The sequence below is a fragment of the Eleginops maclovinus genome, chromosome 20 (assembly GCF_036324505.1).
Source record: "Eleginops maclovinus isolate JMC-PN-2008 ecotype Puerto Natales chromosome 20, JC_Emac_rtc_rv5, whole genome shotgun sequence".
NCBI classification, from domain to species: Eukaryota; Metazoa; Chordata; class Actinopteri; order Perciformes; family Eleginopidae; genus Eleginops; species Eleginops maclovinus.
This window is the reverse complement of record NC_086368.1, coordinates 29,453,551-29,475,312: the sequence shown is the minus strand read 5'-3', so window position 1 is coordinate 29,475,312 and position 21,762 is coordinate 29,453,551. Positions and strand designations below refer to the sequence as shown.

The 21,762-nt window shown below is 43.4% G+C and overlaps 2 protein-coding genes across 2 annotated transcripts; one reads left to right on the top strand and one right to left on the bottom strand.

Annotated features, from left to right (window-relative positions):
• Positions 1-89: 89 nt before the first annotated feature.
• On the bottom strand, positions 90-4,769 carry sec13 (SEC13 homolog, nuclear pore and COPII coat complex component). The gene is made up of 9 exons (XM_063912056.1): positions 4,633-4,769; positions 4,396-4,440; positions 3,457-3,572; positions 3,096-3,247; positions 2,764-2,897; positions 2,449-2,582; positions 2,211-2,331; positions 1,094-1,240; positions 90-919 (listed from the first exon to the last, which is right to left on the bottom strand). Exons 1-9 carry the CDS (start codon positions 4,633-4,635, stop codon positions 809-811), a joined length of 963 nt encoding a protein of 320 aa, XP_063768126.1. The 5' UTR covers positions 4,636-4,769; the 3' UTR covers positions 90-808.
• A 579-nt stretch (positions 4,770-5,348) lies between these two features.
• On the top strand, positions 5,349-21,079 carry LOC134882348 (cullin-associated NEDD8-dissociated protein 1-like). Its single transcript, XM_063909989.1, is given in 25 exon segments — positions 5,349-5,530; positions 6,360-6,503; positions 7,034-7,188; positions 7,360-7,483; positions 7,608-7,665; positions 8,006-8,204; positions 8,548-8,653; positions 8,743-8,885; positions 8,964-9,184; positions 9,186-9,275; positions 9,441-9,582; positions 9,845-9,963; positions 10,095-10,247; positions 10,329-10,550; positions 12,035-12,241; positions 14,430-14,617; positions 15,150-15,312; positions 15,409-15,549; positions 15,770-15,909; positions 16,532-16,707; positions 17,637-17,732; positions 18,129-18,298; positions 18,465-18,629; positions 19,335-19,442; positions 20,309-21,079. Coding segments are annotated over 25 exon segments (3,729 nt in total). The 5' UTR covers positions 5,349-5,462; the 3' UTR covers positions 20,540-21,079.
• Positions 21,080-21,762: the final 683 nt, after the last annotated feature.

Sequence of the window (21,762 nt, the reverse complement as noted above, 5' to 3'; positions counted from 1 at the left end):
AATATATAACACAAGTCTAGTTAAATGCACACCAGAGCTAGAGACAGTGGTTAAGAAATCAACCCTTCAAGAACAGACGACACCGGACATCGTTTTTGACATTATAGTTTTTAATTTCATCAAATATGAAAAACACACCCAGGGGTTTCTGATCTCACAACTGGAAGAAAACACAACCGTCGGTGCTTAAATCAGGATTGTGTTGGCAGCGTACTGACTCGTTCAGGGTGCCCAAACATAAGGCATGTTCTGAATTCACAAACATCTGTGCTGTTATTGAGCTTCTGTTATTGAGTGAGAAAGAATCATCAATGAATCATAAATGCACTGGATGAGGTGTAGTCAGATTGTTCTCACTCTGAGGACATGAGGGGGATCAGGGAAGCTACGTTTGAAACAAATGCATTAAATAAAATGTTGCAGGTGGAGGCTGTTCTCCGCTGGGGCAGGAGGAATGTTTTCAGGTGGGAAAAAGCATCATGGGATGGATTTAAAACTGGACCAGCGCTAATGTACATGTTGGAACTCACTGGAGTGCATGTTACTGTGATTATGAGCCAGGTGTGCATGAGCAGAGATTCGCTATCATTCATTGAACGTTTCCTCCGCCTCTGAAACACCATAGGAACATTTATCCCGGACAAAAGTTATCATCAAGCAAAAACATTACAAAAGAAGCTCAATCAGGGTGCACCGGTTCTGAGGTGTCCGGCCTGATAATTACTTAATTCATCTCTGAAGATCGGGTCATCCTTGTACAGCCGGGGGTCATGTTATAAATGTGTGTGTGTGTGTGTGTGTGTGTGTGTCACTGCTCGCTCTGCTGTGAGTCTGTGATGGTGGAGACGGCTCCCTGTCCTTTGCTGACGTCACTGATGCAGGCCCACTGCCCGTCCATCGACTCCTTCCACAGCGTCACCTGTAACAGAGAAACACACACACATGAATGTAGATATATGTGTGTGTGTGTGTGTGTTCATCTACAGCAGTCAGACATTAAGTGATCTTATCAATCACTCAGCTATGTGTTACTCTGTTATTTCCTGGAAGGCGGGGTTAGAATTGTTTTTATTTGTGTTGTTCTTTTGTGTACCTTGTTGTCTCCTCCTGACACAGCCAGGATGTTTCCGGTGATGGACCAGCTGACGTGCCAAACCACGTCGTTAAACTTGTGGAGCAGTTTTGCCGTCCAGGTGTTTCCAGCCGGGTCGTCACACGTCCAGATGAACACCCGTCCGTCCTGAAGGAAGGGGCAGGGAAACAAAGCTCTCAACATGTGTTCCCCCTGAGTCTGTGCTGTGTGAGGCAGTCCCAGTTTTTACCAATCAGCTGATAATACAACTTTGACCTCTCTAACTAGAGTTGGAAGAAGAACCCAGATCCTAAACTTGAGTTGAATTAGAAATACTCTTGTCTGAAAATACTTCAGTACAAGTGAAATTAAGAATGTGCGTTTTGATCCGAAACGAAAGCATGTATAAACATTTAAATGGTGTTACATCTTTAGATGGATAAGTACTTTAGTACTGTGATAAATGACACTGTATGAGCATATCATTATCTCTTTACACGTACAAAAAGTGACTTGATGTCAGAAAACAGTATAAGAGTAAAAAGTAGTAGAAGTATTAATAATACTCAAGAAAGGTACAAGTTGGGTCCAGGGGTGTCAAAACTTATTTACAGTACTTTGTTTGTACATGTACTTTGTAACTTTCACCACATTTTAAATTATACTTAATCTATAAAAGCAGAAATACAGATTAGTGCAGTTTGTTTATTCTCAGAGATGTTCAGCTCCAGCCATGCTACAGGTTGCTGAAGAAACCCCTGAACCTCTATCTCTGGCTCCACCCAGTGGAACAAATGAACTCATGATCCACAGCACATTTATAATCAACTTAATGTCATGGCAAATACTACTGTAAATAAAATCCCACTTTCATGTTGTGATAGCTGTTAGCCCGTCAGTGTTGTTTTATTTGTCGGATAGTCTACGTGTTTTTTCTCACGCTCAGCTTTTGTATTTTCTTTTCGAGTTCTGTTTAATCTTCATTCTCCGATGTTTGTATTGGGGTTAGGGTTAGACCGTCGCCTCTTTTTTTCTAATTATGTGCCAAACTTGTTTTAAAATGCTGCTGCAACGAAAACACTTCCCAGTTTGTGGTGAGTAAAGCATATCTTATCTTATCTAAGCTGTAATAACCGACCTGTGAGCAGCTGGCGATGGTGCTGGTGGGCAGACCGATGGAAGGAGCCCAGCCGACGTCTCTCACCCAATCACTGTGAGCCTCCAGCTTCTGGTCCTCCTTCCACTGCCCGTCCTCCTCTCTGGAGATAAAGGAGAACATCAGGGACAAGTTGATAAGAGTTGTATTTTCTTTGTAAGCAAGTTACAATAAATAAATAACCTAAAGGCCAAAGAAAGTGTGTGAAACAACGACTTACTTCCAGAGTTTGACGAGGTTGTCGCAGCCCCCGGAGACGAAGCGCTTGACGTAGTTTGGTTTCTGTCCCGACGGCTGATCGATCAGACTGCCGGGAACCACAGCAGGAGCCCAACTCACTGCGTTACAGCCGATCTGCAGAAGCATTAATACTCCATTAATAAATGCAAACATGAAGAGCAGCAGAAGAGAAACAAGATGACTGAGTAAAGTAATTATTGGTAAAGTAGAGAGGTAGAATAATAAAGACATAATTAAATCTTCCATATTAATGGGGATGAAACAGATTTGAGTATCCAGAAGCGTCTGAACTCACAGTGTGTGCGTTGCTGATCTTCTTGACGTCCCACTGCTGATCCCCGGTGAACGTGAGGAGAGAAATGGCTCCATCCGAGCTGCCACAGGCCAGAATCAGACCGAAGTCGTAGGGACCCCAGCACACAGAGTTCACTGCAGAAACACACAATAGATTATTTAAAAACATGACAAAGTCTCAAGACACTCTGAGGCTGCAAACAAAACACCGCAGCATGAAACTGATCGTATAGGAGGAAGGGAGGGAATAAAAAGAAGTTAAGAAAGTCACAAATACAGAAATGGAGGATACAACTTGTCAACAACACAACACAATCCCAGAGAGCGACCGACCTGATGACTCGTGTCCGCAGTACTCGTGCATCTTGTCCCAGCTCCCATTCTCCTCCTTCCAGATGATGACTTTACGGTCGTAGGAACAGGAAGCCAGGATGTTGCCGAACATCGGGTGAGCCCAGGCCACCTGCCACACCGGACCCTCGTGGCTACAAAGATACAGAGACAACATGTGTTAGAAATACTGAAAATATGCAGAACAGGAATCAAAAGTCAAGCTGAATTGCGACATCAGTGTTAAAGCCCGGATAAAGAAGTAGTATCTAAGACGTATAAGCAATCAAGTATTAAAAGGAGACACTGTAGTATTTGCAGTTAACTTGTGCAGTGTAATTGAATGCAGTTTATTTCTCCTCACCCTCTGAGGTCAGCGACCAGGATCTGTCCTCCGTTTCTGACGTCGAAGATCTTCACGGTGCGGTCAGAGGAGCAGGTGGCGAGGCGAGTCCCGTAGTAATCCATCTGGGCATCGTGCTGGAACAGAAAGAGAGAGACATCAACATCTGGAGAGAGAATCTACCTTTTCTCTGACAACATCAAATATGAAGTCTTATAGCGACTGTACGGTATACAGGTTTACTCACTGTTCTACTACGTACTAAGTACGTGCATACATAACTACAATGTTATGGTTTAGCTTATTCATTTTGGAATTGCTGGAATGCATAAATAAGTTTATTTTATTAGATTCAACCCTTTATCCCTGCACTTTTTTATATCTTCACACATTTGACTTGCTGGATTTTGTTTGGCAACTAGTTGACAGACAGAATATTAAATATGTGGTGGTTCGAGTGATGGTCAGGCAAAGACAGTTTTGATCACACAAATATAATGAGCCTTTATGAAAGTGTATGCCTGCAAACCATCGCGCATGCAATCTTCCTCCACCTCTGTGACAAATACAGGTCATGTTTCTAGCTTCATAATCTTAAAGATTTGTCACTGTCCTTTTAATAATGTTAATGATTGTGATCAATTATAATGGTGACTTCTGGACTGTAAGTTGGGACAGATCCAAAACAAACATTGCACCATTTCTCACTTTATTCACTGCACTTTAGAAGTTGTGATTAAGTAAAGGATCTCAATACTTCCTCCACCTCTGTGTATTCATATTAACTTGTGATGACACCCTGTAGTACTTCTTCCAACACATGTGACATGTAAAGAACATGTGTATTTAGTGTTGATTTGAATCTGTTGAAGCTTAAAAATAATGCTTCAGATAGTAGATGCTAACATTAGCTTCACTGATCAGAGGGTTGGGGTTAAATGGAAAAGAATGAGAACTTACGATCATGTCCTCATGAGAGGTGTCCACTGTGTTGATAACAGAAACCTGAAACACACAACAGATATATTAAAGCATTAAAATATCACAGATATAAATATACACACTTTACTTTAAGGATTAGCTGTCACTAGCCTAACATGCTAACAAGCTAACACGTCATCAACCAACGGTCGCCGTTAAAACCACACAATGCGAACAGCTTCCCCTGCAGCTTCAGGGTACAGCCTGTCCACTCACCATGACTGCAGCTGAAGCAGAACACTATCCACAATATTGTTTTAGATTCTTCTGAACGAATAAACCCGGTTCTTCCGACGTGGCAACAAGAAGCCGCTTCCCACACAGCAGGGTCACACACTGTTTCAACCGGCGGAAACACGCACACCCCCGCAGAAAGGTTCCGCATACAGAGAGGTTGACGATAATATCACATGTAATATAACAATTAAATGTGTCATTTATTCAACATTAATACGTAATCATTATATATTGTTATACAAATACAACTTTAACAATAATTATTAGGTTTACTGTTTTTTAACCTGATTTTAATGTTTTATATATTTCATGTACATTTTAAATAAAGAAGAAAAATAACTGAAAAAAAGATAATGTATTCACAATAAAAAAAGGAATAAAGCTGTATAAATGTTAGACAAAGACCAACCTACCAATGAGTACTACAACATAACAACAAGGTCAAGCTAAGAGGAAGACGGCGAAATCAAAATAACGGTTTTTAACGACATTTCTACGAATGTCTGAATATTTAGGCTCATTAACGGACACCGTAAAGTATTAAATGCAACGTAATACTAAACGTAGAAAGACAGCTAATGGCAGGACTCGGTGTATCCAGCAGACGGCGCTAAAAACCTGAAACACTTTTTCTTTTTTCGATCTATTTTTATCCTAAAGTGTCAGGTTCCCCCCGGTGTTACTTCTCTCTGTACCCTCCACTCCTCGCCATGTTGTCGGGTTAAATCTCAAGTCTGTTGCCCCAGTTTGTTCACTTTTCTCGGTGAATAAGTTCTCATAGAGCCGCTGACAGCTGTCAAAGTGCCAGGATGTCCAGCGTTTCCTACCATATCTCCAACCTGCTGGAGAAAATGACATCCACTGACAAAGACTTTAGGTAAGACAGAGTCATGATGTGTGTGTGACAGTGAGATGACACTTTTCAGTCCTGGCTCATTATGTCTGTCATTTATCTCACTTTTAACAGGTAATGTGCCTTTTTAAGAAAGACAAAAGTAAATAACTCTGGTAGTTTACTCACTCACAACTTATTTGAGCTCAATGTATTTGGTTAGAGAAGTTACCTTGAAGTCCTCAAACGTCCTAATACTGTCATTCAGACACCTGTAATCTCATTCACACACCTGTAATCTCATTCACACACCTGTGATCTCATTCAGACACCTGTAATCTCATTCACACACCTGTAATCTCATTCACACACCTGTAATCTCATTCACACACCTGTAATCCCATTCAGACACCTGTAATCATACTGAATGTTGAATAGCTCATAAATAATACAAAACAACAATGTGAAATGTGTGTTGAAATAAATGAGCTCAATCACAAATCAGTTTTCATTGTAGTTTAATTTTTAAACGTCATTAGAATAAAGACACCTGTAATCACACTGAAAGTTAGCCAGTATTATGAGAAGTGTGTCAATATGTGTTGCGTAAAAGTCCTGCATTTAAAATCTTGCGTGAGTCAATGTACACTTTCAGCATTGCCTTATACTTACCCCCTCCCCCCAAAAAACTAGAACCACTCTAAATTTCAGAATGTCAACAACAATATATTATATATTCTCAATTAAATCCATGCTGTATTGTTTTTGGTTTGTGTGTGTGTGTGTGTGTGTGTGTGTGTGTGTGTGTGTGTGTGTGTGTGTGTGTGTGTGTGTGTGTGTGCGTGCGTGCGTGCGTGCGTGTGTGTGTCTCCAGGTTCATGGCCACCAATGACCTGATGCTGGAGCTGCAGAAGGACAGCATAAAGCTGGACGAGGACAGTGAGAGGAAGGTGGTGACCATGCTGCTCAAACTGCTGGAGGACAAGAACGGGGAGGTGCAGAACCTGGCAGTGAAATGGTAAAAACTCAGCTTTTCTGTACAGGATAATAGGCAAGCTGAGCACTACGCTGCAGTTTCACATTTAAAAACAGTCAAAATTCTGACGAAAAGTCAAAATTCTGGGGAAAAAGTAAAACATTCTGAGCAAATAATTCAAAGTTTGGGGAAAAAAGTCACAAATCTGAGAAAAGCGGAAATTCTTAGAAAAAGTAAAAACTCTGGAAAAACTCAAATACCAAAAAAAGAACTTTCGAAAAAAGTCAAATTACTGAAAATTTAATTTCTGAAGAAAAGCAGAAATTCTGAAAACAATTAAAATTCTTAGAAAAATAAAAAGTCGAACTTATATTTAATATTTTATTGCGTAAGAGTTCTCCGGGTTGAGCAAGAATACAAATCTCTGGGTTTCCAGCTTTTTGTCCTGTTGATGTAGTTGGAATTTGAGGATTATTTCTGGTTGCAGATAAACTTCTTGAGCAGAATGTTGAGGGTTAACTGATATAGATAATGATTATAGTATTATGTGGGTGTGTTTGATTTCCCCTCAGCCTGGCCCCTCTGGTGAGCAAAGTGAAGGAGCCTCAGGTGGAGGTGATGGTGGACACGCTGTGTTCCAACATGATGTCGGACAAAGAGCAGCTCAGAGACATTTCCAGCATGGGACTGAAGACTGTGATCGCAGAGCTGCCGCTGTCTTCCTCAGGTCAGAGATTAAATCTGCTACCCCCTGATATTCAATAATGAGACGAGCAGCTTCTGATTCCAGCCTCAAATATTCCAGCTCAGTTTAACTCTGAGAGGAGCAGAACATATTGATATTTTTGTCTTAAGCTTCCATCTGAGTTGTTGTATGTGTGTGTGTGTGTGTTTCCAGGTTTGACGCTGACAGTGGGTGTGTGTAAGAAGATCACCTCCCAGCTGATCGGTGCGATGGGGAAACAGGAAGACGTCTCCGTTCAGCTAGAGGCCCTGGACATCCTGTCAGACATGTTGGGAAGGTAACACTTGTTTATTGTCTTGGCAAATATTACCAAGGCCAAATCAAGCGATGAACTATGTGAATGCAGAAACACCGGCTAGCTGTGTTTGTTTTGTTGATATTATTGATCTTTGACTCCCCAGGCTGAGCGGTGCTCTGGTCAGTTTTCACAGCTCTCTGCTCTCCAGTCTGCTCCCTCAGGTAAAACACTGCGCCGCTAAATAACCAGAGACAAATGTCAATATGAAATACGATGATAGATGATTAGTTCAGAATATTAGTAGCAATATAGTTTTGTAATATTGCTATATGTTATTTATTGTATTTATTTTGAATCAATCATCATCAACTAAGTTATAATAAAATGAAATGAAAAGCTAGCATTAAAATAATTCAGATTGTTGAAGTCATTAGAATAAGAAACGAAGAGTAAGCTTCTCCAAATAATGATGTTTTTGCCTTTCCATGTTGCATATTGGTTGTTAGTTAAGACAGACACCCTTTAGATTAACCTTATATCCATCCATCGATGCTCCGTCAGCTGACCAGCTCCAGGATGGCGGTGAGGAAGCGCTCCATCTTGGCTCTGGGTCACCTGGTTCCCTGCTGTAGCCCCGCCCTCTTCTCCCAGCTGACTGAACACCTGACCAATGAGCTCGCCAAGACCCCGCCCGTTTCCATGGCGAGGACCTACATCCAGTGCCTGGCAACAGTCAGTCGTCAGGGCGGCCATCGAGTCGGTGAGTTCTGCCACGCTCACGTGATACTCGGCACATCGGTTACCTGAACGATGATACATTAGACTTGTGAGGAAAGACAAACGGATTATTTTGATCAATGAGTTAGTATCTCAAAAGAATGAATTCATATCTAAAGTTTACCATAAAACATTTTTGTCAACACTTCTGAAAAAAGTCACACATTTTAGAAAAAATCTGAAAAGTCTGAGAAAAAGGTAGAAATAAAAAAACAAACTAATTCTGAATAAAGTCAAAATGTGTGTGTGTGTGTGTGTGTGTGTGTGTGTGTGTGTGTGTGTGTGTGTGTGTGTGTGTGTGTGTGTGTGTGTGTGTGTGTGTGTAGGTGAACATTTAGAGAAGTTAATCCCGATGGTGTTGAAGTTCACGGATGTGGAGGACGACGAGCTGAGAGAGTACTGTTTCCAGGCCTTTGAAGCCTTTATACGCAGGTATTCACACACACACACACACACACACACACACACACACACACACACACACACACACACACCTTCATGTTGTTTCCGTTGATTGACAGCTGTCCAAAGGAGATGTCCCCCCATGTTTCCACGGTGACAAAGCTTTGCCTTAAATTCATGACCTTCGACCCGAACTACAACTATGACGATGAGGAAGAGGAGGAGGAAGACAGCATGGACGTGGAGGACGGGCTGGACGAAGGTTTGTGTGTTTCAAATGATAAGTGATGTAAACACTGTCCCCTCCCATAAAACAATAACGTCCCTCTCTGGACTCCAGAGTCAGACGATGAGTACAGTGACGACGACGATATGAGCTGGAAGGTGCGTCGCTCCGCCATCAAGTGTCTGGAGTCTCTGATCCAAACTCGCCGGGACCTCCTGCTGTCCTTCTTCACCTCCGTCTGCCCCGCCCTGCTGGCCCGCTTTAAGGAGCGCGAGGAAAACGTGAGGGCCGACGTCTTCAGCGCCTTTTCCTCGCTGCTCAGACAAACCCGGGCAGGGAACCAGTCTCCACGGACTCATGAAGACCGGGGGAGAAGCAGCGGGGAGCGGGGGGGAGGAGCCGGCCGTCACCATGCTGAAGACACAGGTGTTTAATACAAGAACAGATTCAGGGACACACCCGATGACAAAGATTACAATGTGCTCTTCAAGCTGGGCTCAGATCATACATTACGTGTGTGTGTGTGTGTGTGTGTGTGTGTGTGTGTGTGTGTGTGTGTGTGTGTGTGTGTGTGTGTGTGTGTGTGTCCAGGTGCCTCTGATCGTGAAGGCTCTGCACAGACAGCTGAAGGAGAAGAGCATCAAATCCAGACAGGGCTGCTTCTGCCTGCTCACCGAACTGGCTCACACTGCCCCCGGAGCTCTGGAGCAGCACTTACCTGCACTGATACCTGGTACACACACACACACACACCCACACACACACACACACACACACACACACACACACACACGCCGTCTAACACTGCCTTTTCTTTAGGAGCTCTTTATTTCTTCCTCATCCTCACTAACATCTATACGTATTTTCTCCCCCCCCTGCTCTCTCCTTTACCTGATACCTTCCTCCTTCCTCCACCTCCTCCTCCTCTTCCTTCCTCCTTCCTCCACCTCCTACTCCTCCTCCTCCTCCTCCTCCTCCTCCTCCTCCTCCTCCAGGCATCGTCTTCTCCCTGACAGACAGGTCCACCTCCTCCACCATGAGGATCGATGCTCTCTCCTTCTTCCACGTCCTCCTCCTCTCCCACCCTCCTCAAGCCTTTCAGCCACACATGCAGGTTCATTAAACATCTCCTAAATCTCTGTGAGACATAACAGTTGTCTCTTATAACCCCGGTCAGAACCACAGTGACATGTATCCTAACTCTTGTGTCCACCTCCTAACGAGCTCATGCGCCTCCTCCTGCAGGTGCTGCTCCCCCCGGTGGTGGCCTGTGTGGAGGACTCGTTCTATAAGATCACCTCAGAGGCTCTGCTGGTCGCCCTGCAGCTGGTCCGAGTGATGAGGCCTCAGGGACCCACGGGAGGGGCGGGATTCGATGCCAAACCCTTCGTCAGAGAGGTGAGGAGAGTTTTTGCGGAGTATAAAGAAATCCATATGTTGGTAGTCATTAAAATAATCCCAAACGTTTGTTCCTCCAAGGTGTTTTCCGTGACCCTGAAGAGGCTGAAAGCCACAGACATCGACCAGGAAGTGAAAGAGAGGGCTATTTCCTGTATGGGTCACATGGTGTGTCACCTGGGCGACCACCTGGGGGCGGAGCTTCAAGGTGTGCTGGCGATCTTCCTGGAGAGGTTGAAGAATGAGATCACGAGGCTGACCGCCGTCAGGACCATCACCCTCATCGCCGCCTCTCCGCTAAAGGTTCAGTGGGATAGGATTCATTTCATTTACATTTTATGTGTACTTTACTTTACTCCTAAATATTACAGTTTAACATCATACAGATTTCAGTTTTCCTCCCCTTCCTGTCCAGTGAAAATCTCCAGATGATTTTGAATGTTTTTGATAAACTGAAGAATGTCCTCCTACCTAACCTAGGTTAAGTCTTTAAAGGTCCCCTCTAATGCTTCTCCGGTTATAACCCGTCCTCTCTGTTATGTAGCTTTCTCTGCCTGTAACCAGTCTGCAGAGTCACAAACCCTCAAAGCACACCCTGTAGAGAGTAACACTCTGAAGCAGAACAGACGTGTCCACGCTGCCCTCAAACGCCTTGTTGGAGATTTTTCCTTTGTCCATTTTTTTCTTCCGGAGGCTTTTGACGTCACTAAATCTGGAGACCAATCGGCAAGATGGCACGCCCATAGCTGTAGGCCAACAGGCACACCCTCTGCCAGCCGAGCATCTTCTGTGAAGGCTGAAATGTGAGGAAGTACTGTGGCCTGAAATGTGAGGGGACATGTCATCTGTTTGCCTTAGCGAAAGCAGAACCACGCAGAACTCAGTGGTTGAAATGTATTTGAACTCTGTTCCTTCAACGGTTCGAGGTACTGTACTGTGTGCCGGCATTTCACTGAAGACAGCTTCAGAAACCTTGCACAGGTTGATGCCGATATGCAAAGCGTGCAGGAGCTCCAACAAGGCGTTAGGACAGAGTGAATAGAGATACTATACAGAGATGCTGTATGAGAAAACCAATGTGATTTTGGAACATTGAACAATGTAAATGTATGCTAGTACACCTCAACAATGGAACTATGATCAGTAAAACCTGCCACAATATGGGACCTTTAAACGCCTCTCAGATCAGCTGGAAAATGCATCGTCCCAGAGCTGAAAACAGGCTGAGAAACCCGTGAAAAGTTCACTTCACAGATACGTGGTTTTCACATGACAAAGCTACAACCATATGATGTCCTAATATAATATTCTCTAGCCAACTTTAGACAGTATAAAGGAGTTACAATGAGCAAAGCCATAAACAGCAGTAAAATGCCCCAAAAAACTGACCAGTCTGAGAGATTCCTAGAAAAATGTATGAAAAAATAAATCCCCAAAATATTCCCAATATATCTTTAAGAAAAGGTCCTTAAATTCCCCAAATGTTCTGAAGATTAGATAATATGTCTGAAATATGTACATTTCATTTACGACTTTCTTCACTCGGTACAAATCCTTACTGCAGTAAAGGGAGGCTGTGGCTCAGTGGGGTAGTGCGTTGATATTCGGATCAGGGGAGCACTGGTTCAATCCCCACTGCAGGCTGCATGTCTTGTCTTGGGCGAGACGCTTCCCCAGACACTGCTCCTGTGGAGACCACAGTATTGAATATATGTTGCTTTGGATAGAATTGTCTAACAAGTGACATGTAATGTAGAGGCTCACTGTAATATGTCCTCCTCTCTCAGATCAACCTGTCCTCCATCCTGCCGGAGACGCTCTCTGTTTTGGGATCGTTCCTCCGGAAGAACCAGCGTGCTCTGAAGCTCGGGACGCTGGCCTGTCTCACCGCGCTCGTAACGCATCACGCCGCCAGCATCAAACCTGCGGCGCTGGAGCCCGTCCTGAGCGAGCTGCCGGCTCTGGTGGACGAGAGCGACATGCATGTATCACAGGTACACACACACACACACACACACACACACACACACACACACACACACACACACACACACATATCAGTATGTAGTGTCTCTACTTTAAAGAGTCCTCTCCTGCTGATGTTCAGGTGTATATCAGTATGTAGCGTCTCTACTTTAAAGAGTCCTCTCCTGTTGATGTTCAGGTGTATATCATTATGTAGAGTCTCTACTTTAAAGAGTCCTCTCCTGCTGATGTTCAGGTGTATATCAGTATGTAGAGTCTCTACTTTAAAGAGTCCTCTCCTGCTGATGTTCAGGTGTATATCAGTATGTAGAGTCTCTACTTTAAAGAGTCCTCTCCTGCTGATGTTCAGGTGTATATTAGTATGTAGCGTCTCTACTTTAAAGAGTCCTCTCCTGCTGATGTTCAGGTGTATATCAGTATGTAGAGTCTCTACTTTAAAGAGTCCTCTCCTGCTGATGTTCAGGTGTATATCAGTATGTAGCGTCTCTACTTTAAAGAGTCCTCTCCTGCTGATGTTCAGGTGTATATCAGTATGTAGTGTCTCTACTTTAAAGAGTCCTCTCCTGCTGATGTTCAGGTGTATATCAGTATGTAGAGTCTCTACTTTAAAGAGTCCTCTCCTGCTGATGTTCAGGTGTATATCAGTATGTAGAGTCTCTACTTTAAAGAGTCCTCTCCTGCTGATGTTCAGGTGTATATTAGTATGTAGCGTCTCTACTTTAAAGAGTCCTCTCCTGCTGATGTTCAGGTGTATATCAGTATGTAGAGTCTCTACTTTAAAGAGTCCTCTCCTGCTGATGTTCAGGTGTATATCAGTATGTAGCGTCTCTACTTTAAAGAGTCCTCTCCTGCTGATGTTCAGGTGTATATCAGTATGTAGTGTCTCTACTTTAAAGAGTCCTCTCCTGCTGATGTTCAGGTGTATATCAGTATGTAGTGTCTCTACTTTAAAGAGTCCTCTCCTGCTGATGTTCAGGTGTATATCAGTATGTAGTGTCTCTACTTTAAAGAGTCCTCTCCTGCTGATGTTCAGGTGTATATCAGTATGTAGCGTCTCTACTTTAAAGAGTCCTCTCCTGCTGATGTTCAGGTGTATATCAGTATGTTGTGTCTCTACTTTAAAGAGTCCTCTCCTGCTGATGTTCAGGTGTATATCAGTATGTAGTGTCTCTACTTTAAAGAGTCCTCTCCTGCTGATGTTCAGGTGTATATCAGTATGTAGTGTCTCTACTTTAAAGAGTCCTCTCCTGCTGATGTTCAGGTGTATATCAGTATGTAGTGTCTCTACTTTAAAGAGTTCTCTCCTGCTGATGTTCAGGTGTATATCAGTATGTAGTGTCTCTACTTTAAAGAGTCCTCTCCTGCTGATGTTCAGGTGTATATCAGTATGTAGTGTCTCTACTTTAAAGAGTCCTCTCCTGCTGATGTTCAGGTGTATATCAGTATGTAGTGTCTCTACTTTAAAGAGTTCTCTCCTGCTGATGTTCAGGTGTATATCAGTATGTAGGGTCTCTACTTTAAAGAGTCCTCTCCTGCTGATGTTCAGGTGTATATCAGTATGTAGAGTCTCTACTTTAAAGAGTCCTCTCCTGCTGATGTTCAGGTGTATATCAGTATGTAGGGTCTCTACTTTAAAGAGTCCTCTCCTGCTGATGTTCAGGTGTATATCAGTATGTAGAGTCTCTACTTTAAAGAGTCCTCTCCTGCTGATGTTCAGGTGTATATCAGTATGTAGTGTCTCTACTTTAAAGAGTCCTCTCCTGCTGATGTTCAGGTGTATATCAGTATGTAGAGTCTCTACTTTAAAGAGTCCTCTCCTGCTGATGTTCAGGTGTATATCAGTATGTAGTGTCTCTACTTTAAAGAGTCCCCTCCTGCTGATGTTCAGGTGTATATGTAGCGTCTCTACTGGGAGATAATTATCTTCCAGTCCTGTTATCCTGCATGTGTGTGTGTGTGTGTGTGTGTGTGTGTGTGTGTGTGTGTGTGTGTGTGTGTGTGTGTGTGTGTGTGTGTGTCTGTGTGTGTGTGTGTGTGTGTGTGTGTGTGTGTGTGTGTGTGTCTGTGTGTGTCTGTGTCTGTGTCTGTGTGTGTGTGTGTGTGTGTGTGTGTGTGTGTGTGTGTGTGTGTGTGTGTGTGTGTGTGTGTGTGTGTGTCTGTGTCTGTGTCTGTGTCTGTGTGTGTGTGTGTGTGCAGGTCTCCATCACCCTGCTGAGCTGCATGGCCCGGGCCTGCCCCTCTTCCCTGAGTAAGATCAGCAGCTCGGTGCTGCCGGGCGTCTTCAGGCTCGTTCACTCTCCCCTCCTGCAAGGGGCGGCACTCACCGCCATCCTGGACTTCATGCAGGCGCTGGTGCTGTCCAAGACCTCCAACTTGGGCTACAGGTACCAGTGTGTGTGTGTATGTGTGTGTGTGTGTGTGTGTGTGTGTGTGTGTTAGAGGAGCCTGCAGCTTCTGTGTGGATATTTATCCTGTTCTATATTTAACATGTTGCACCATCTGCTCAGAACCTGCACAGCTCTCCACTCTGATTTATCATATTTTATTTTACTTGAGTTTCTTTCTTTTTTGTAAATATTTAAATCCTTATTCATATTTTTATGAAACTCTTTGATTCGACTTTGAAGTAGCTCTTTTATTAGTACTATGTTTTGCTCCTTTTTTTTTAAACCAACGCATTCTTCTCTCTGTGTCTTTGAATGCATCATTTACACCAAAGCAAATATATGTATTATTCTATTAGTTTATTCCACTCAATTATTATAAAACCAAACATGAACCCTTTAAGCAGTGACACTTTTACCCCTCACTCCTAGATCAATCTTCACACCGTCTGATTCTCCTTCTGTCCTCGTACGTGTAAACCTATTTGCTAATGAAACCCATTCTGATTCCCCCCCCTGTCTCTCCTCTCAGTCAGTTGCTGAAGTCCCTCACCGAGCCGTTCAAACGCCCCCTCTCCTCAGACTCCCCCCTTATCCACAGACAGTCGTATCAGTCGGTGTCTCGCTGTGTGGCCGCGCTCTCCTCCTCCTGCCCCAAAGAAACCCCCGCCACGGTGGCCGGACTCCTGCAGGAGGTGGGTGGGGTCACATCCTCCGGGAGAGTAGGACAGCTTGTGTATCAGAGTCACTGCATCTCCCCCTCTCCCCCTCTCCCCCTCTCCCCTCCTCAGGTGAAGAACCCCGGTTCTCCGGAGTCAGCACGGGTTCTGGCTCTGCTGTGTCTGGGGGAGGTGGGGAGGAGCGGCAGCCTCGGGGGGAGTAAGGAGGTGCAGGGAGTCATCCTGGAGGCCATCTCCTCCACCAATGAGGAGGTAACACACACACACACACACACACACACACACACACACACACACACACACACACACACTCCCCGACACAAGTGACGATGGTTTCTTATCCTGCACGGTCAAATCCCTCTCCTGCTTTCACTGTTTGAGTTTAAACTGAATGAGGATCAAAGGTCCGACCGTCCAGGTAGCGTTGATGTGTCTCCATGGTAACAAAGGTGTGTATATGTGTGTGTTTCAGGTGAAGACGGCAGCGTCCTGCGCTCTGGGCAGCATGGCGGTGGGCAGCCTGAATGACTACCTGCCCTTCCTGCTGAAGGAGATCTCCACCCAGCCGCGGAGGCAGTACCTGCTGCTGCACTCCCTCAAAGAGGTCATCAGGTGGGTGTGTTCCTGGACACACACACACACACACACACACACACACACACACACACACACACACACACACACACACACACACACACACACACACACACACACACACACACACACACACACACACACACACACACACACACACACACACACAGGTTGTGTATTTTAAAATCATCTTTGGTATTTTTTTTAATGCAGTCTTTTTTTTAATTCAAATGTAAATTTCCCGTCTGTGGGACGAATACAGGTATTCTGTTTCTGATTCTGATTAATTAAAGACCTGCACAACAACCACGGCAAGTTTTGAACAGCCTCCTAAAACCTTCAAAACTCATTGTGGATGAGTTACTGTTACTCAAGGGGGGGTTTTATTTCACTGTTACTGAAAACTCCAGCCCTACGACACACTCAACTGAGTCCTGTTTTGAAACCAAGCAGGGTGTAATCTCTACAGAATGTGAAGATTCTACTCTCCTGCAGCCAAGCTTCTTCTCCTCCTCCTCCTCCTCCTCCTCCTCCTCCTCCTCCTCCTCCTCCTCCTCCTCTTCCTTCTCCTCCAGATTACCTTTAAACTACAGTAAGACTATTCTCATCCTCTCCCTCCTCTCCCTCCTCTCTCTCTCAGTGCCTGCCCGGCCTCCAGCCTGTCCCCCCACGTTGAGTCCATCTGGTCTCTGCTGTTCCAGCACTGCGAGTGTCCGGAGGAGGGGACCAGGAACCTGGTGGCAGAGTGTCTCGGCAAACTGACCTTAGTGAACGCTGCACAGCTCCTGCCCCGACTCAAACAGCAGCTCAGAGCCGGTACGACCGGGTGGGAGGAGGGAGACGAGTGTGTTAAGTTCAATTTACCTACATGGATAACGTGCGTTACAGAAGGACAGTCAATGAAACCCATCAAAGCTCAAAAGCACATTTCTATCAGGCTTCTCTCAGGAGCCCTGGATTAAAGCAAGGGAAGGGAAGGGTGGATTATTGATACAACCCCTTTCAACACAACATTAGGAGCCTTCAGATATGGTGCTACTTTCTACTATTTTCCACCAGACTGAGACCTTTTCTCATGTTTGCTCTCTGAACCCTTTTACTCTTTGACCTTTCAGGTGTTGTAGGAAGCCTCTGGTGCAGAAATGAAAGAGTTTTACATTTGTTTACGTTTTTGTACGTTTTTAGGGAAATTTGTAATGTGATGAATGCATTCCACAATAACTAAATATGTACATGTTCTAGACATTGTACTATCACAGAAACACATATTTGAGGCATTTTACTCACTTGAATCCAATGAAACTAAGAGATGTTGCTTGGTTTTGAGATTTGGAAGCTGTGTGAGTTCATGGCCAGACGGCGGGAAATAGAAACACATTTACTACCTAACATTGTGAGGCTGAAAAAAAATCCCAAACGGTGTTGTTGCTCCTCAAGGTACGCAGACCAACAAAAACAGCTAAACAAACAGTGGCATTGTGACAGGAAACTGGCCTTTACAGGGCAACATGAGGCGTTATTTTACAGCTTTAATTAGTGTTCTTATTAAGATTTTGCATCACAAAACTAAACTTCATCTAAAATGAAACGAGCAGAAAAACTATTTGAGGTACAAAACAAATTGTAAAATAAGACATATTTATTTTTCCTAATAAAATACTTATGTCTTTTTACTTCAAATGAGAACTGAATGTAGGATTTGTACTTGTTATGGAGTGTTTTGACTTTAATGTGTGCACACACAGGCTCTCCTCTGGCTCGCAGCACGGTGGTGACGGCTGTGAAATTCACCATCGTTGATCATCCTGCTCCCATAGACGCTCTGCTGAAGGACTGCATAGGTACCACACACACACACACACACACACACACACACACACACACACACACACACACACACACACACTCACATAGAAGTTAGAGCATCTTTATCTTTAGTAGTATAGAGTCCTTTGAATTGCCCAACACTGAAAGAGTTGCTGCTCTCTTGAATCAGTCCTCCTGTTTGCAGGGAGCTGCATCAATCTGGAAAACACACTCTTTATTAAAGATGTTGTTCTTCTTTTTTTATGATATCTATATATTTTTAAAGCCTAATTAAAAATGTGTTAAGGAGTTTATGTTATATATATACTCTGTCTGCAGGTTTGAATGCATAATTCATGAATAACATTTGCCACGTCTGTTCCCGGTGAAGATATGATCAGAAACAAATTGAGATGCTGTGTGTTTGTCAGGCGACTTCCTGCGGACCCTGCAGGACGACGACCTGAACGTGCGCCGCGTCTCCTTGGTGATGTTTAACTCCGCCGCTCACAACAAGCCGTCTCTCATCCGCGGTCTCCTAGCAACAGTGCTGCCTCACCTGTACAGAGAGACCCAGATCAGGAAGGACCTCATCAGAGAGGTACACTTAAAGGGTCCCTATGTGCCTCTACTGTGACATGTTTCCCTGCCTTAATGTTAAACAGGCCTGTACATGCACTACAACCTTTAAAACACACTTCAGGGGGGGGGGGCCTTTAATAAGAAAAGGATATATCTTGGTGCCGAATCCTGTGTGTTCTCTGCAGGTGGAGATGGGTCCGTTCAAACACACGGTGGACGACGGTCTGGACGTCCGTAAGGCTGCGTTCGAGTGCATGTACACTCTGCTGGACGGCTGCATGGAGGGGCTGGACGTCCTGCTCTTCCTGGACCACGTGGAGGAGGGGCTCAAAGATCACTATGACATCAGGGTGGGTGCAACACATCAGGAAATAAAACAATAAAAGCTTGAATCAGACATACCGTATGTCCAGCTTTCTAAATGTGCTATAAAAGAATATTATATAAAAGAATAGAAAAAGTAGAAAAACATGTTTCTATAGAAGAGAAGTTAAAGTACAGATGCACACATCACAACATATAACACGTGAATTAATAGAAGAAAAAGTAGGAATGAAAACTAAAATGATTAAGTTAATAAAAAGACTATTAGGAATTAATAAGATACGAAATAAACTGGGAAAAAAACAGAAAAATATATTAAATGAATGTTTAAATAAGACAAAATGTTGACCAATAATATTAAACATAAAGTAAGCGTGAGTTAAAACCAATAAAAGAGAAGATATACATATAATTAAAACCCCTTGCTGACAAATAGAATGTGTTAACTTCAGTAGCATATCATCAAATCAAATCAAATCAAATAATAATTAAGTCCAGCAAACAAGAACGCTGAAAAAATCTAATATTTCCATTTTAGATTTAAAGACAGATGAACAGAGGAGCTCCCAGCTGGTGTTGTGTTCAGGTGCAGGAAGAGTTCATGTGGATGTCTGTGTGAAGCAGATATCTGTCAATAATCCGTTGAACTCATGAATGTTTCCTACGTTAGGTTATATTTATTGAAGGCTCAGGAACAAACCACTCATTCCTCTGTCTCTGTGTTCCTGCAGATGTTGACGTTCCTGATGTTGGCCCGCCTCGCCTCTCTGTGTCCGGCAGCTGTTCTGCAGAGACTGGACCGACTCATCGAGCCTCTCAAAGCCACCTGCACCACCAAGGTAGCAGCAGCAGCACTCATATTCATATAATGATATAAATATGAATGCTTAAGTATGACTCTGCGTGAAATCTGTAGAAATACATTGACAATTGTATTGCTACTCTTCCTGGGATCACCATGGGTTAACCAAATTAGAATGACAGAAAATATATAAGTACTCAATTTTAACATTCATGTTCACAATAATACTCCTTACATTACACAAGACACACAACCACCAGGACCAACTGACGTGATCTATATAATAATTTCATCCCTTACATAAATCCCTTCAGAGGACATGAATCCCTGTAATTGTCTCCCATATCCTTTGTGTATAAACAAACTTAAGTTTTAGTTAGAACGTGTTTTATCCACTGTCCTATGTGCAAATGACCAAATTCAGCGTCTTAACTTTAGACTTTGCATTGACAATTGCAATCAGACGCCAAAAAACGTAGAATCAAACTTGCTAAATGTTATGTAATGTATGTATTGGGTCCGTCATATCATTCATATATGTTGTAATTGGAGCTCTGGATAGCCTTTTCACAGTTTTAATGTATCCTCTGTGATTTTCCACATTTGTGTATTATTTCCTGTAAAATATATAATGCAAAGTGTAAATGCAATCTCCAGAAGTAAAAAGCTATGTTGGGCTGTCAGCAGGGCAACAATCTCTTCAGCGTGTGTTAACCGCAGACCTTATTTCAGCCTTCTGACCAAAAGAACCGTTAACTTCAGGGCGAGGGAACAGAACTTCAGAAACGCTGACTCTTTTCAGAGTTTTCAGGACTCCTGCACCACTCTATAATGCACGTATTATGGAGCTCTACATTTGATGTGATGAATCCCCTCCTCACTGCAGCGACTCTCCTCCTGCAGGTGAAGGCGGGCTCGGTGAAGCAGGAGTTTGAGAAGCAGGAGGAGCTGCGGCGCTCGGCGATGCGCGCCGTCGCAGCCCTGCTGGCCGTGCCTGAGGTGGAGCGCAGTCCCAGCATGGCTGACTTCGCAAACCAGATCAGAACCAACGCCGACATGGCCTCCATCTACCAGAGCGTGCAGGGGGGGGAGGGGGGCGGCATGGGGCCCGCAGAGAGCATGGACATGAGCTAGACACTGCGGGATTTTATTTAGATTTTTTTAATAGATATAAGCCTTTTTTTAAAGGAGCACAATGTTGTTCTTATTTCTTTTACAATCACAGGTGTATTTGAAAAACATAGGCTTTTTAGTATGAATTTACTTGCAGAGTCGAGTTAAATTGAGTTTACATGAAATAAAGGAGCAGCACTTGTCTCAGTCGACTGTGAGTCTGATTAACACCAGATCTAAAACACTCGTCACGACTCTAGCTTTTAATCATCTTGCAGAATCTGCTGGTTTGTTTTTCCATCCGATTGCTAAATAACCGTAACACCATCGCAAACCTCCTTATGTTTTTAGCAACCAAGGAAACGACTGCAGCTTGCAGAAGTTTTAAAAACACATTGATCCGTATCACACCAACCTTTGACTGATTGTGAAAAAGCATTTTGAAACAGCACCAGTTTTAGTTTGTAAACTCAAAGCAAGATTGAGGATAGATATATTCCTGCAATGGTTTTGATTTAACACTGGAGTGAGAACACATTTCTATTGCAGTTGAAAAATAAAGTTGGATCATAGTGTTTTGTTTTCTGCTGATGTTTTTTTTTACACCACTGCCTATGAATGATGACAAAATAACCGCCATACATTACACACCATTTATTTTCATCCTATATTTAACATTTAGCATTGGGTGGCAGTTATACAATTCAACTCACAAGGAGTATGAAGCAATATGACAAGAAAAAAACACTTTTTGAACAAACTTAATATACTTTGTACACACAATATCTGCCCTTCGGTACTTACTACTGCAGTATTTTTATTTTGTGCTACAAACTTTTACTCCACTACATCTCAAAGGCCAATATTTGCACTGCACTGCATGGTCTGACAGCTGTAGCCTACTTTGTAGATGTTGTAGCGGCCGGGGTTCTATTTCATACCTCCACAAACACAGGCATAGTCGGAGTCGAAGTAGTGATGTTACTTTATTTTGCCGGTCTCTCAAAGTGAAAAACAACTATTTACAACAAAATGAAAATAGTGGAAAAAGACTGGAAACATAAATAGTTTACCATGTAACAAATATTCACAACAAATGGAGTTCCTCAATAACTCTGACATACCATAACTCTGACATACCATAACTCTGTAGCTTCCCCAGACTGAACCCAGTCCCAGGCCAAAACAGCCCCTTTTAAATGTATAGCCCCTCCCACTGGGCTTAACTTTCTCATACCACCAAT

Excerpts from the sequence above, each read along its gene's own strand:
- sec13 (XM_063912056.1), bottom strand. Across the intron at positions 2,898-3,095 it reads CTGCGGACACGAGTCATCAG|TGAACTCTGTGTGCTGGGGT; the intron begins GTCGGTCGCTCT and ends GTGTTTCTGCAG. Across the intron at positions 2,332-2,448 it reads AACCTCGTCAAACTCTGGAA|AGAGGAGGACGGGCAGTGGA; the intron begins GTAAGTCGTTGT and ends CTTTATCTCCAG.